Genomic DNA, 15,993 nt, shown 5'->3' with positions numbered 1-15,993 from the left:
AGAACAAGGCTGAAGCATGGCAACTAAATAATCCAAGTTCTAAACCATTTTCAGTCCAAGAGATAAAGTCCAGAGCAGTGGGCTGAGATAGAAGTAAAGAAGGGTAGGCTGCAACCGTACCTCATGCGGAGCTCCTTTGAAGACACTTGCAGACTGGTAGATTGTTTCAGTCCAAAGCTTTATGTCTTCATTTTCCAACTCTTCTGCCGTCCGGTAGAGGGATTTGGGAACCAGCCCACCCTCTGGTACTTCACACTAAAAGCATAAACAGCCATTAAAAAGTATCCCCATCTGTACACCCACACCCTGTCATGCTCTCTGCCCGAGAGCTTCAGAAACAAACTCACATTCAGCAAGTATTCTGAAGAATGAGGTATGAACAGAGCTTGAAAGTAATTTTATAGCTTGTACATCATACATATATAAATCTGTTTTACAATGATCTGGTTTAGGTGAGCTTGCAGAATTAGACACCACAGAAACAGATCTTGTATATACACACCAGCCACCACTACAGAAAATGAGCGTGCAAATAACTACAGTTATCACTCATACTGCCCTTGGCTGAAGGAAGATGAGAGCCACTTAAGAATCCTGAGGAAAGTGGAAATAGCAACTCAGTTGGAAAATAAAATATAACCTACAGAGACCTGAAAGAACTGGGGTAGCTAAAAGTGTGGGGGAGATACAGTTAAGTTTCTAAACAGGTAAAAGATATTGCAGTCAAGAAGGTAACGGTTTTGAAGCTACAACTGTCTTGAAAGCTCAGTACACAACTTCTGTAAGCAATCTTCTCTTTTAAAAATTCTCTAGTAATGAAGTTAGGCAACTATTTTATCAGGAACAGGATCCATAGAAGTCTTTGGGATGGTAGAAGTGTTTGATAACTGAATTACAACAGAGAGTTAAAAGGATCTCTGAGAAGTCATTTTTGTTCAAATTTCCAGAAGTAAAGACAAGAAAGAAAGACACTATCATTGCCTGTGAGTGGCAGGAAACATTGTAGCAATTTGCTTTCTGGTAACATTCACTTTTGCTTACTTAAGCAGCAGATTCTGCCAGCTTCTCCAGCTCCAAATTAGAGAGCACAAACTCTCTCCACTGAAAGCTACTGCTGCAGCAAAAAGCAGCCCACTGAAGATAAAACACATGCTCTACTCCAACATGTCTAACCGTACTTCGTTATAATTTGAAACTGTATTTGAACAGACCTAGAAGAATTTTCAAGAAATTAATCTAGATATTGTACAGGGGCTTAAAAGGCAAGCCTGAAATTGTATTTTAATGTAGCTGAGTTCAAAAATAAAAGATCATCTAAGTGTTACTGTGACAGAGGCTCCAGAAAATGCCTCACTCCTAACACCTCAGTCACACCAGCGAGCCTGTGTTGTCAAAAACATTACAGAGAAAACAAACCTTACGATATCATTAAGATGGTAAAATGACACACTCAGTTAACACGCATAGCCTGGGCAGGAAACAGCTATTAAGGCATATGACAAGGGACTGAGAAATTAGTATCCTGCAGTCCACTAAAGTGGATCCAGAAGAAAACATTGAGCCTGGAATCCTACACCATAGCCCCCACACCCAAAATACATTAGGACTCATTCTGTGCTTCTAGGCTTCTTTGTTTAGAGGAGTGGAGGGGAAAAATAAACCACCCACAAGTAAGTTGCTATATGCACTAGTTTATATTCATACCATGCACTCTCCACCAAGAAAATCAGGGATAATTTCTTTATCGATGTAATCCAGCAGTCCCCCAGGACCCTGGTAGTCATTTCCAGCATAAATAAGGAATTTCTTTCTAGTGTTGTCATCAATGAATGGACTAACCTACAAGCAAAAGAAAACAGAATACATCAGGCTCCCACATTTTTCTCAAGTCAATTTTGAAGTTTGATCACATTAAGTGTTACCATCCTTGTTATGTAAAGCTCACACTACAAAGAAGCTAAATTAACTGGCTATGTAAGCAAGTTCTTGGGTAGTGTTTTTTTAAAAAATCCATTTCAGGAATCCTATAGAAGATATTCTTCCAGATAGTAACGTTTCCTACTTACAGAGCCTTATCTCTAAAGCGCTTTTACAAACTACAAGTAACAGCGTACTGAGAATGCTGAGGAATACCTTGAATTACAAACATACCAGTGTCCAAAGAACTGGGAATACTCGAGGTGCTCTCAGGATAAGAAGTCGACCCAAAGTCTCAGGGTAATTAGCTTCAACCACCTCAATAATTCTTAGCAATGCTTTGACACCAGGTCTCCATAAGTGTCGCATGTTCAAGCCTTCCAGATCTACTAGACAGGTCCAAGAGCTGAATATAAGACAAAAAAAGAAAGATTTTAATTGCATCAAAATTGTCCTTTCTTATACAAGTGTTCAAAATACTGAAATGTGCTGACCCCACTGCGTGTTTTGGTTTCTTCTGTTTTACCTCCTTCCTTTGCACTACCTGTAGACACCGAGTTTAAGACCCTTAGAACAGAAATGTCTTAAGAGTGTGTGCCCAGTGCAGTTACAGAGTATGTGCAATGACCACTTACCACATCACGTGTATTCCCAACCAGACATTTCAGACTCCAGGTGAATGTTAATATAGAGCCAAAAAAAGATCCTGTCAACAGCCAGCCTAAATGTTAAGCCATTGCTTTGACTAGGAAATCACTTAAATGGCCATGCTGCTGCTGTGAAGCAATTTATCATTCATGGTGCAGATTTCCTACTAAGACAGGACAGTAACAGTTCCATTACATGTCAAAAATAATTCTGTGGTCAGGGCGGGAAGCTTTTTCTATAGGAAGAGGTACGTTCTTAGTACTAGATGCTGAGCTTCTGCATATGCTTTAGTTATTTCCAAGTTCAGGTCTCACTCTGGGCGCAAATTCAAGATTTACAGCTGTGCTGCACCAGCTAGCATCCATTAAATGATGCATAAGGCTCCTATGAAACAGCAAACCCTTCTTTGTTTCACTTTAAATGTTTAATATGTAGTCCTTCAGGATTACTTGTACACTTGAAGATCCAGTAGGCAGCACAATTTCAGTTACACACATGAAACCCATCTCTTGGATTTGACCTCCCACTGAGAGCTAGGACAGCAAGTTCTTTAACAGGGAAAACATAAGCAGACATACCACGCATCCCTGAACCCTTACACATTAAGGGAAGGAGCTAGAAATTGAACAGAGTCCAAGAAACCCTGTCTCTTTTCAGTGGAGTGACAGGACTCTTTTCAACCAGTCCTGCATTCACTCCACACCCTTAAATCTATTTTGCAGTTAACACTTTCATATGTGACCCCTGTGATGATTTAAAAATGGGATAGCAAGTCATTTTTGATTGAACTTCACATGAAGTCATGCCAGTACTTCGAAAACTAGACCCCAGGTTTCACAGCAGCCTCGTGACCTCACCTTGGATCAAGAGTTGAGTAATCACACATAACAAATGAAGAACACAAACTAGAACTGAGCATGACAGACTATGGATGAAGGAGTGACATGAAAACAATACCTGAAACTACTGGAAAGGTTATCCACAATATTATCATGGCCTGATTTTTTTTGGTTTTTTTGGCAGCCTGTACCACCATCTGTCTATAACCCCCGCCCCCCCCCCCCCCCCCCCAGAAACAGAAATGGGAGTTAGGCTGCACTGCTTTGCAGACATCCAACAGTAGAAGAGAGCAGAAGCATAACACCCCACATGCAGAACCATTAGGAGCGTGGCACAGACTGCTGGAGCAGGTGTTGCGTCTCCCTCAGGCTCAACCATGCAGACTCACTCTATCAGTAACTGGGGAGGCTTTCAGTCAACTGTAACTGTGCTTTTACCTGCATGCCAGAGCGCCTACCCTCTCCTTGTTACATTTAATAAACTTTGCTCAGCAGCACCACCTTGCCTGATGTTCCCCACCCCACCCCCATGAAACCAGGTAATTTCCAAAGAGCAGATCCACTTGTAAGTTACCTTATTGGCCTGCCAAATACTTTCGTATTCTCCTCACATCGCCTCAGTCCTTCTTCATTTATTGAAAGAACCTATATAAGAAAACACGTTCAGAGAAGGTAGTCTTAAACTCAGTAGATGGGACAAAGAAAAAATTCTTTATATCCTAAGACTAATTAAAACTACAAGCTCAAACCAGCATAAACTTTTCCACAGAATGAACTAGAAATCACTACATGTACCCCACTGGTGGATCTTGTTGAAAAATAAGTATACCTTTCCATAAAAGCAGAAAAATATAAACAAGAGCCTCCTGAAAACTGAGGCCCATGAGTGATACAGCCAAGAGGTCTCCCTATACTTCTGCCCTTTTAAGCACTGATTTCCTATTTATTCAGAAATGACAGCCCCTTTTTGAGTCACAGACCATAACCTTGAAACAGAACTAGGCCAAACAAAATTTATTATGTGCCTAGAAATGCCACTGGAGGAGAAAAAGTAAAATCCAGCCCCTGCTTCCAGTGGGCGGGCCATGACTATCATTACTAGGAGTCAAAAACCCACTATTGCAAATCTGGAACTCTGCCAGCTTTCTGCATGGAAACTGAGTAGGTTCACAATAGCACATTTACGTGATGCCTTTAGGAATGCAAAATTATAAACAAGTACTTTTTCTCTAAAAAGTTATTCTCATCCTTGGAGTACAGGCTTAAAGTCTGAGCATGGCATTTTCTCTTCTGTAGAAACATAGACACTTAAGTTTGAAGCACTGCACAACTGCAGAAGAATCTGTGAAAATGCTAACCAATAACTACAGGAGTTGCCGAGAACTACGCCTTTCCGCCATCAGTTCGCAGTTGGAAAGAATGCAGAAGATCAGCTACCAGGAGCTTTCAGATGCATTCAAACCAAAAACAGACGGCCAGAGAGTATATCAAAATATCCAGAGTGATGAATGTTTTGGCAGAGGAAGAAATTTCTAAATGAGAAATATCACATTGTTAGCAGCTTGCTGGCTCCAAAAATACTTACGTAGCGAAGCAAGGCCTCTTCCCCAAGCGCTCGCACTAAGCCTTTGGTATCCATCTGTCCCAATCTCAGCACATACAGCGGGCGACCATCTGAATAATGAGAACAAATATGTCAATATAACACTTATTTTTACAGCAATAGACAATTTAAGTGAGCTAGTTTTTTGCTAAAAATCCAAATGGAAACAAGCCATGATCAGTTCAAACTCTGTTGTACAGCTGGAAGAGGGAGAACCTGGAGCAGATGGCAACATAAACTTCACCTTGTCCAGCTACACTGAAAGATTGCCTGTAAATGAACGGCTGAAGTTTAATGGAGACATCTTGACGCAAAAATAGCTCACCTATCTGCAAGGAAAGTTCAAAGGACTTCAACAAGTATGTCAGTACACACAGGATTTTGGTATACACGATTAAAGACAGAGGATTATAATTAGCTTCCAGGACAGCTAAGATGCAGGAAAAACTTCAGTCCATTAACGTAGCTGAAGAGTTGCAATGAGGGCTGTAAGCCTGCTGCACACATGATGCAATACTGCTCTGGATAACTTGCAACCACCCTTCTGGAAAAGTAGCTACACGGAGTTCTGGGAATTAGTGAAACAAAGTGTTAACCCAGAGACTTGCTTTCTGCAGTATTTGCTGGAGTCACACCTTCCAGCTCTGTCATTACATATTATGCAGAACTGGCACACAGCCTCACTTATGCAGGTTAAGCCTGGTGAGAACAGACTCTGTTCCAGAGATCAGCATCAGATGAACCCTCTGCATTCAAAGACTTGCTTTTCAGTCATCTTGCTGCATACTGAGGCATCCCAATACTGTCCAGGATACTGAGGCACTAAGCTTAACAACTGTGTTAGCTGCATTTGAGAATTAAAGCTTGCATTTCTGGCTCTTCGTAATAGCAGCTAGTTGTCTGAAACAGCTTCCAACCTCCTCCCAAAGCTGTGATGCATTTCTTAAACTTTGCTCCATCTATTCTGGTACACAAGCTACAGAATCACCAACTTATATAAAACTGAATATGCTAGGACAGAAAATCAAAATTAAAAGAAAAAAAGAGCTTTCTACATAAACTTCCCTCCAACAACTGTTAAGACAGGTATCAAATTATCATCAAGTCCTTTGGGACACAAGGAATGAAACTGTCAAGATATGTTATTAACCAAAACAACTGAAACTGCAGAGTCAAGGCAAGTTATTTATTTGGCAAAGACACTACTCCCCATGAAAGTTCACAGTATTTTCTATTTTATCAGATGGTCTAAAAGAAAACGTTATTTTAACATCAGCACACAATTATCTTGGAATGTACTGCTTAGCTTTTTAAATACTAAACAAAAAGTATTATTAAGCTTCATAGCAGGTCTCCCTCCCTCACAGATGCACACGCATCCACAACCAAACTAATAGCTTACTAACCCTGGTCCACCCAAATGACACATGATGAAAAGTCTCAGCTGACAGTGCTGTATTATCACTGTATATCTCATATTCCATCAAAGCTTTATGATTTGAAAACCCATTTGATTGAAGCATTCCTGCCAAAATAAAAGCCACTCAGATGTATAGAAAAATGTGCTAATTGCAAGCTAAAATACTAACTTTTAATTCTTTTGCACTAATAGCTCATTCTAGACAACATGCTTCATTAGCACTGCTGCCTTTGCCTTAGTACTAAAAGCTATACAGAATTCAACCAGCTTAAGTTGGCACATTTAGCATATGTAGGAGGAAAAGAGCAGTACTAGAAAAGAGGTTTTAAAAAAAGAGCCTACCACTGTAAAATTTTAAATTACAGAGGACTGCTCAGTTTTGAAGTTCCGTTTCCATTATTGACAAACCCATGCTTTACTGGTGGGCATGCTGCAAAAGAGATCAAAGGAAATGGAGGGGAAAGGAGGGATGGCATAAAGTTCACCACAAGACTGAAGAATTGCTCAGAAAAACATTAAACAACCCTTTGATGCATTCTGTACCTTTCTACTCACTGGCAGGACCCAGTTATGTGCTACTGACAGAGGAAGTCTTTGCAAAGGACTGACGAGGAACAGACAAAGGGAGAACTTATTCACAGGTCTTTTTCCCCTACAATCTCTACAAACATGCTCATTTTGAGTTTTCTCATTTTGAGGCCTGTCAAACCCAAAGCAGCAGGGGAGAGCCCTTCAAGCTCTTCAGCTTTACAGTGATTAAATTTCTCCTGTGTCCTCCCTGTCTCCTGGCCACTACTGCTGACAGCATCCTGTCCCATTTCATACACTTCTTGTAACAGGAACAGCTAGCAGAAACAATGGTGCCTAGTGGGGAAAAGACTAAATCGGAACACAGATAGCTCACGGTAAGAGATCATTTCCTTATCTAGAGAGCCCAGCTTGCCTCAAGCAACAAATTCCAAAACATTTCATTCCTACGTATTAGTAACAAGATCAGTGCACGATAAAGCAAGCCGAGGGATAGGGGATCATGTCAGACAGTTGTCCGTGTTTTAAAGATCTAGCAGTTGCACACCATACAAAGGGAATTCAGCCAAAGCTTCTTCCCTGCTTAAATAAACCTCCTCTATTTGATGTTTTTGCAACATCCCATTTACCTGGCATTACAATCAGCTTAAGTATTTATTTATGCCATCAGTAGATATACAACATCAGAAATAAATTGATTAGAAAGATATACTTATTTACAAACATCTTTTAATCACTGAAAGAACACTCAGCATTTGCATAACACCCTTCTAAGCATCTTGGAGCACTACAGAAGTGCAATTAATAACTTTTTTTGAGCTACTGGCAAAGCAGAGCTCTTTAGAGAGTTAACTAAGTCAGTGGTAGCCAGAAAGATTAGGACGTAGAAGTCTGCCTCCACCAACTCAGAGGCTGGCAACATCCATTTAAATGCATTTAGGACGTAACTGAGAAGTTCTAGCCATTTTTCCAGTCATCTCTAGTTAACAGAAGAACAATTATCACTTCTAATTCAGAACATAAAAAGGCCATTCAATATCCACCCTACAGAGCATACCTTTGTCATGGTGATGCCAGCCTCCTGCATAGTAATCTTGGAGTACTTGAGGAGGGTTCCAGGTATCTAGAATATAGTCTACCTGGTGCTGCTTACGCCAGGTCAGTGATTGGCAAAGGATCTCTCTTGCTTTATCAATGTTGAAGTCCCGGGCACGCAGGAATCTTAAAATGTGCTCATCCTTTGGGATCTATTAAAAAAAAAAAACAAACAAACAACCACCCAAACCCTAAACATTTTGTATTCAAAGTTTGAAACAAGAACTAAAAAACCAAAGGAAGCTGGAAAACACATAGCTCTGAACCCATGCAAGAGGATGTACGTCACACTGGAAGTTACTCAAGCAGATCAGTCTGTTTACAACAAAACCATCAGCCCTGTCAGGTACTGCAGCTACCTTCATATATGGGATACACATTTCATGAACTGTAATGTAATCATTCACATCTGTATGGCCATGCTAAGTCGGTCCAATTTAAATGAATCTAAGGATGAAACGCAGACTGTATTTCACTGCTAAGTAAGAGGAAGCAGAGACATACATGCAAATCACAAGCCACTGCAAAACCCCAGCCTTGCTATCAGTGATTTAACTAGCCACATTGCTTCCCTTTCAGTACTGCACTTAGGGACATAAATTTGAGAATACAATGTTCCACCAAAACAGATGTAAAAGTAAGGTTATTGTAGAACCAGGCAGACTTATAAAAAACAGTGTTATTTCCCTGTGCTTGTTTACTGACATTCTGAAAGCCAGTCATGCTAATCATTTAAACACCTCAGCTGGCAAAGTCAGCTAGACAGTCACAATGAACTACTTCTGTTGCCACTGTACAGACTTAAATTAGGTTTTGGTCATGGAGGGCCACTTAACAGGAACCATTTGCCACAGAAGGTGTGGCATGATGTTTCACCAGGTACACCTTGTATAATACACATTCCAAGACAGAGTCACAAGAGACCAACAGTAACTTACTTTGCCTTTGTGTGTCTCCTGCAGCCATTGCCTCAGTCGAATGAGGCAGCTTTCCTGCATTGGTGTCAAGTCACCCAGATACCGCTTGATGTAGTCTGCATCTAGCTTGTCTAAAAGGAGATGTACATGTGATTACAGTGGTCCTCAACTGATCTAGTCAAAGTAGCAAGTGATCATCTATACCGATATCTGAAGCAGAGAAGCAGCTGCTCTATGTTCTGTACAGTCAGAATTGAATGAATGACAAGATGAGCAAGGTAACATACACAGCCATCTTAATGGTTAACCAAGATTTTCCTTCTGCAACTGAGAGAGGAGTAGACAGGCACATTTATAAAAACATTTTGCCAGTATACTCAGATTTGTCAATCCACAGCACCATAGGGCTTGCTTCTTCTGGAAATACTTAGAGAAGCTTTGATCTAAATGTCCCAGTGCAAGAATTTTCCTAAATTCCCTTGCTAACAGGGGAAGACACAAAAGACGACTGCATCCAGGGAAGCTTCATCCCTTTCCTCCCTATTATTCCTACAGTTATACCCATCCCTGAATTTCAGGGCAAGAAGTAGGCCATTCATTTGCAACCTAATGAACAAAGTGAAAAGTTTTTCCACTCCTATCTGATCTTCATTTACTAAAAACATCAGCCTGTAACAGCCATCCAGGCTATCCCACATTACTGCATCGCAAGCCTGCACTTTAACATTGTGTGTTATCAAATGAAGAGCCAATGTGAAAATTTTCAGCTACCCATGAGAAGCAGCACAGTGCTGAAAGCTTCTACAATGCAAAGAATCCCACTAAAACAAGTCAAACCACCATACCATCAGGCGTTCCTGCTGTGGGCTCCGAGGGGCTGCTTGAGGTGTTGAGGATCTCCTTATTGTTCAAGCCCTCCTTTGTGGCAGAGTCTGGTATATTAATAGCAGGTGAAACTGGTCGTCTTGTGTGGGACGTACTGCTCTCCAATTTACATGCAACAGGAGGAGTCCAGCGAGGAACAAAAGTTATTCCTTCTTCCTCCAGCTGCTTCAGGTAGTACTCTATTATTTCTTTTCCCTTCAAAAAGAAAAACTTGCTTCAGCTACTGAGACCACCCATTTAGACACAGAAAGGATTGGGCTGAAAACCCGTTAAGTGGCCAGACCTCTCTAAAGATTCCATTTGAAAACACAGACCTACACACACATGCTGCCCCAAGCTAGAGTGAACAGTCAAGCTTTTTGAGCAGAGCAGCCTGTTACTTAGCAGCAACTACATTGTCTTTTGCTAACTTGGAGCCAGGCACCTCCTTCACGACGGCAAGCTTACCTTTTTAATATTGCTGGTGTATTGCTTCATTGCAATCTTTTCCACTGTGCTTTCAAAACCAAAAAAAGATTTTATATCCAGACTTGCTGACTGTTCAAAACAGGTCCAATCTTCATTGTCAGGATGAACCTGTTAGTTAAAAGGAGGTCACACAGCTTAGTTACCCACTTAAGTGCGGGTTCTTTTTCCCCCCTCACAACATTTGCAATGACTGTTTTACAGATTCACATAGTCAAAAACATTAAAGTGGAATTTGCAGTCTTTTTCTTCATTTGCAAAACATGGTTCAGAGAAGGTTACGCTGAAGAAAAAGGCTGAGAAGCCCTCCTACCGTCCCACGGCTAGCACAGCACATATTTTGCTTAACAAGGGGAGGGAGGAGAAATACTGGTGCACTAGCCAAAAGCCAAAGGACTAGCACATTTATACAATTAACAGTACCTCATTCTAGATACGGGCTGTGACTGTAGTGTATCTGTGGAACGGGGTAAAATACTCCACAATGAACTTGCTGCTGCTGCAGGTTAGACTGATAGACCAAGGCCAGCTAGCTTGAGGACTGCAGCAAATATAGCATAAGCATTTCCAAGCACTGTAGTCTAGACATGTTTTCAACAGACTTACTGTTGAATCTCCCTGTCCTTTCATAAATTCACTTATAAAATTATTAAGAATGAACTTCTAAAACCAATTTATTCTTGAATTAAAATTCTAGCTTTCTATTTACCTACTAATTTCTTGATCGAGTAGAGCAACAAATGTTTTGTACTATTTATAAACCACATGCATTTTTCTGTATAGCATTTCCCATTTAAACAGAGCTTTCACAGAAAAATTGCAGGTGGAAAGGTATTTTTAAATGTGCCTTGAAAACTGCACAAATATAAAAATCAGGTAAGTGTCAAGCAGGTTTGAAATCCACTGACCTTTTAACCATGATTCTGTACACAACAGAAAATGTTATCACCTGCATGTAAAAAGAATGCTATGATACAAATAAAATAGGTTACATTGGCTAGCTTTGATCTGACCTTTAACATCGATTTGAAATTTTACTGCTACATGTGTATGCTGTCTTAGCCTATGAGCATTGGCTAAAGCCATTAAAAAAAACAACATGACCAGAGCATAGCAGCAAGCATGCCACCAAACTCCTCTGTATCAGAAAATGCCTGCACTGAAGACCAAGAACAATGGAAAGACTTAGGTTAAAACACAGCTGACTTGAACATTTGTCTGAGCTGAGCAGAAGGCAAATAAGCTACGCTGAACTCCCCTTTAACAGTTCTGTCAGGGTATCATAAGCCTCACCAAGTCCCACACTGCTATTACAGACCACAGATTTGCCTAAACAGAGCTGTCAAACAAAAAATTATGTTGTGTTCTGCTCTCTGAGAAGATGCTCAAGCAAGAGGGTGCCAAACTTGTTTCAGTTCTTCAAGCAAGTGTGTTACATTTAACACAAACAACAATTATCACTCATGGCGGAGTGTTGTTTTTTTTCTTGCAAGGCAAAAGCCAAGAACAACCCAACTTCTGTGACTCCTGAAATCTGAACACTAACTTAGCTCCATCTGTAGCACCACCAAGAGCCTGTTACTCACTGTATAACAGCAGTGTTCATTAATAATGACTCTATTAGAGAAGGTTTCATTGTAGGCTTCTATATGCAAAGTCCTTTCTCGTCTGTTCAAAGAATTCTTCTGGACAAAGTAGACATAATCCACTCCTGCAATCTGAGGAAGATTACATAAACTCCGTTAAGATACAATATTCATGTGAAAGGATATCCAAAAGTATAAAACAGGCACTTTAGACCTAATCACCTTTTTCAATAGCCGTGGTGCATCTATATCCAGCTTACAGCGCCGTTCAATCACGTGGATAGCGTCATCCTCACTCTTGTATTCATTTACAGTGTCACTGGCCACAAACATAGGGATCAGAGGGCATGTAGGAAACCTTCTTTCATATGCCTATAAAGATAAAAAAAGAAAAACTGTCACCACAATTAATTCCCGAGGGTGTGCATAGGGTTCCTTCATTTACATCACCAGCATATGGAGGGCACAGCACCCTTCATACCATTTGTAGAAGGGACTGAGCCTTCCTGGAGTCCAGAGTATAGCTGAAAAAAGCCACAGTGCATTCCAAAGAATCCATTAATATGTTCCTAATATAGCCCTTTCCAGGTAAAACAATTTTTAAAACACATGAAATACCCCATATCTTCCCTCCCTCCAAAAAGGAAACTGGTCATTATCTACAATGACAACCCTCTTGTCAGCAGTAAAAGGAAAATAAGACCCTCTAGTTCTAAAATACCACAAGACAAAACAATTACGTGTTGGATTAAAAAAACCCACATGCTAATTATCGGTGTTTCTCCAAGCTGTCTAGAGGGTTTTCCATTACAGCTCCCAAAGGTCTAATAAAAACATTTCAAAACCTATTTCTTAAGCTAACAGAGCTCTCGAGCTCCTTGTGCACAGAATATTCATAGTGATTTCACTGCACAGTTTATCAGCTTACAGTTCTGTCCAACAACATACAGTAAGTCTTTCCAATATTCTGAGGCCATTTCATACTTCTGAAAATAAACTTTTTGCAAGAATGCAGAGCTAGCACTAGCTTTGATTCTGGTTAAAGAATATGTAAATAGTTAATCTCTTAAATACCTGACACACACGCAGAAGACTATTAAGTCAGACACACTCAGAAAAGGCAGGTAATCTGGGATCAGTAAAACAGGTAAGAGGAAAATAAGAGATATCCCCACTAGTAAACCTGTTGAATTTTATTTTTAGAACCACTGTGGCTGGAAAATACAAACACAACTTGTTTTTTTCTTTCCTTTTCTTTCACAGTCACCAGTATACCTCCACTTTTCTGTGGCTTTCTTCCTCATAGGGTAGCAGGAAACTAACTAATTCTTTTAGCTTTCTTTCCACATTCAGAATTCTTTCATTTTTGCTATTCTCAGAACCTAGTTGGCTTTGATGAAAAGGTAGCATTTGCAGGTGTTCCAATGCAGAAGGAAACTTCAGTAACACAAATCAAATCTGAGACTAGAACATGAAACAATTCTTTAAAAAAGCTAAAATATCCACTCTGTCCTTTCAGATGATTTTAACTGCTCTGAATATAGCTGGGTTGTAGCAGAGTAACAGCACCAACAGGGAGAGGGTGTGGAAGAAAATAAGCAGCAGCTGCTGAAAGTATGCAAGAATGGCTCTGGAAGAGAAGTCTCAGTCCTCCCCTTACAAGAATTAAAATACTCAGTTTGTTACCAGTGTTCAAACAGTTTGAATGCAGTATTATGGTGACAATGCTGCAATGCACTAAAAAACAGTGTCAGGTTTTTTGCCCTTGTGCATATTTTTAACCGTTTTTGCAGCACAGTTGTCCTGAGTTCATAAAGCTCCTCTGTAACATACTAGAAGTACAACCAGTGAGTACACACACTTTCAGATTTTTCATCTGTGCACAGCTGGTTTTGTTTAAATTAAGAATAGAAATAATTTCTGGGTTCAGAGATGTGTGCACAATAGAATTGACAGAGCATTAGTGTTGTAGCACAATAGCAAGCAGTGCGGAAAAAAATCTGTCACAGCTCCAAAAGAATGGGAGGAGGGGTCCTATTAATATGGTATAAGAGGTTTCTTATTTCTTTTATGAGGCTCTTGTTCTAGACAGAAGGCTGTACATTTTACAGTTGCCCAAGAATATCTCAGCCCTTTCCCTGAATAAGGCTCAGCATTGCCTCTATATTAATCCTTATTTTAACTACATTGACTGTAGTTAAACGTTGTCCTAAGTCAGGAAGAAAAAAAAATGTCCAGAAGCAGCAGAATTGAGAAGTACTTCTGGTTTTCAGGTTTCTTCATTTATAGCTTTTATTTTATTTCAGGATCTTATGTTAGAACAACTATTTTCTAGACAGGAGAGAAGGGAAGTAGACATCTAACGTTTTTCTCACGGTTTTCAAGATATTTTTACTTTTGGATCACAATGAATTTTCCCCATCTGAGTAGCCTCCTCTATGCCAGGCCTTTGCAAGTCTCCTTCGTTGCACATATTGAGACATTTCTCATCTTAGTCCTCAGAATGCTTCCCATTTGCCCTGTAACACTTGCAAATTACAACATTACCTGCTCATAAGTGTTTACTGAACTGTGAGCAAAAAAAGTGGCCAAGAAGAATTTGTTGTTCTGAATTGGAAGACTGAATTGAATGCGTTCAATTTGGAAGAGAACAAAATAATTATCTGCCAGAAGTTGGCAAGCTCAATGCTTACAGCAATAAAGCACTTGAAGGTTTCAAAGAGATTAACAGCGACACAGGATTCTTTCTCCCTAAAGAACAGGCACATAGAGTATTGAAAACTGTTCAGAGTCAGTTTTATTGGGATCTTAAATTAGGCTGGTTTTATTTCTATATGTACCATTGCCAATACGTTCTTGTAATGCATCATTTCTCAGCACAGCCTTGTTTGAAGATAAAGTGATTATAGTAAACTGTAGCCACATCAAAATATTCCATCCAATTTAAGCATAGCCATGCCTTCCACATGGGGCAAACAGTTCTCTTCCACACTGCTGAGCAGGCAGGTAAAAGCTGCTAAAGGCTATAGGACGCGAAGATCTCGCTTCGCCATGGGCCAAAGCAGCACAGGATAAAAACCCGTAATTTGTGGTACAACACAGCACATGCATCACCAAGACTGGAGCTATTACAAGAGCATGAAAATATTAAAGAAAGATCAAGCGCTACTTTCTTTTCTAATAATAGAATTGAATGGATTTTGTTGCGTTACAAGGTGTTTTGAACCAGAACTTTTGTCTCCAGTCCAGCTTTGCAGATCGGAAATAGCTGAACTGCATTATTCAATATTCCTTTAGCAGTCTGATAAAGCAGAGTATATTAGAAAATCTACACATTTTTCCTGCATGATAGGTGTCTCTTTACAAATAAAATCATTAGCTATTACACACCTTTGTCTCAAGATTTCAATTTTACTGCACAGATACAATCACAAAAGACAATTAGTTCCTTAAAAGCAAAGCAGCTGCAATAATCCTGATGGGCTCGATGCAAGACTGAAATGCTCTTGCTGTAGGACTAAATGCATCGTAAGAAAGATGTTGCAAGGACATTACTTAATTTTACCATTTTCTTTTGTCACATTTAAAAATACAGTGTGTGAAGATTCTGATAAGTAACAAGTAAAAAGCACAGGCGTGCTCATCCTCAAAATCTCTACAATTGGTGCTGGGCTTGACATGAAAAGCTGCAATGCCTCTTTGGCTAAGAGACATTTATGTACAGATCTTTCAAAAAAAGATTTTAAGCCTGCAATTCTGTTGTTCCCTAATAATGTACTTTTACAATTTCTCACCAGCCTCTGGAACATTTGTGTACTCCGATATATTAGAAGCTGGCATTGTGCATCAAGAAAAACACAGTATGGTGAAGCAGCTTGAACTTCAGATTTAACGGGCTCATTATATAAACCCTTAACTTTCTTAATGCATGTTAACAGTAAGAACACTGACAAGCGTAATTTCGACCAAAATAGCACTGTATTAAAGCTTCTTTTCCAACTGCTTCCCTTAGCAACTCATGTTCAGACTAGAGTCAAAATAACAGGATTTATTTTACTTTTATCTTTGCTAGTATTTCAGCTGTGTTTAA

The 15,993-nt window shown here is 39.8% G+C and overlaps 1 protein-coding gene across 1 annotated transcript in view; it reads right to left on the bottom strand.

The window, feature by feature from the left end:
- SEC14L1 (SEC14 like lipid binding 1) overlaps positions 1-15,993 on the bottom strand; it is a 41,953-nt gene that overhangs the window by 5,134 nt on the left and 20,826 nt on the right. The window contains exons 3-13 of the mRNA XM_055722092.1: positions 12,126-12,275; positions 11,904-12,035; positions 10,300-10,428; positions 9,813-10,047; positions 8,989-9,098; positions 8,013-8,202; positions 4,990-5,078; positions 3,979-4,049; positions 2,152-2,323; positions 1,705-1,839; positions 121-255 (exon numbers count right to left, since the gene is read on the bottom strand). Of these exons, the coding sequence (XP_055578067.1) occupies positions 121-255; positions 1,705-1,839; positions 2,152-2,323; positions 3,979-4,049; positions 4,990-5,078; positions 8,013-8,202; positions 8,989-9,098; positions 9,813-10,047; positions 10,300-10,428; positions 11,904-12,035; positions 12,126-12,275 (1,548 nt within the window). The remainder of the gene's footprint in view (positions 1-120; positions 256-1,704; positions 1,840-2,151; positions 2,324-3,978; positions 4,050-4,989; positions 5,079-8,012; positions 8,203-8,988; positions 9,099-9,812; positions 10,048-10,299; positions 10,429-11,903; positions 12,036-12,125; positions 12,276-15,993) is intronic.

This window comes from Falco cherrug, chromosome 1, assembly GCF_023634085.1.
Source record: "Falco cherrug isolate bFalChe1 chromosome 1, bFalChe1.pri, whole genome shotgun sequence".
Lineage (NCBI taxonomy): Eukaryota > Metazoa > Chordata > Aves > Falconiformes > Falconidae > Falco > Falco cherrug.
The sequence above is the reverse complement of the archived record's forward strand: the minus strand, read 5'-3'. Positions and strand labels throughout refer to the sequence as shown.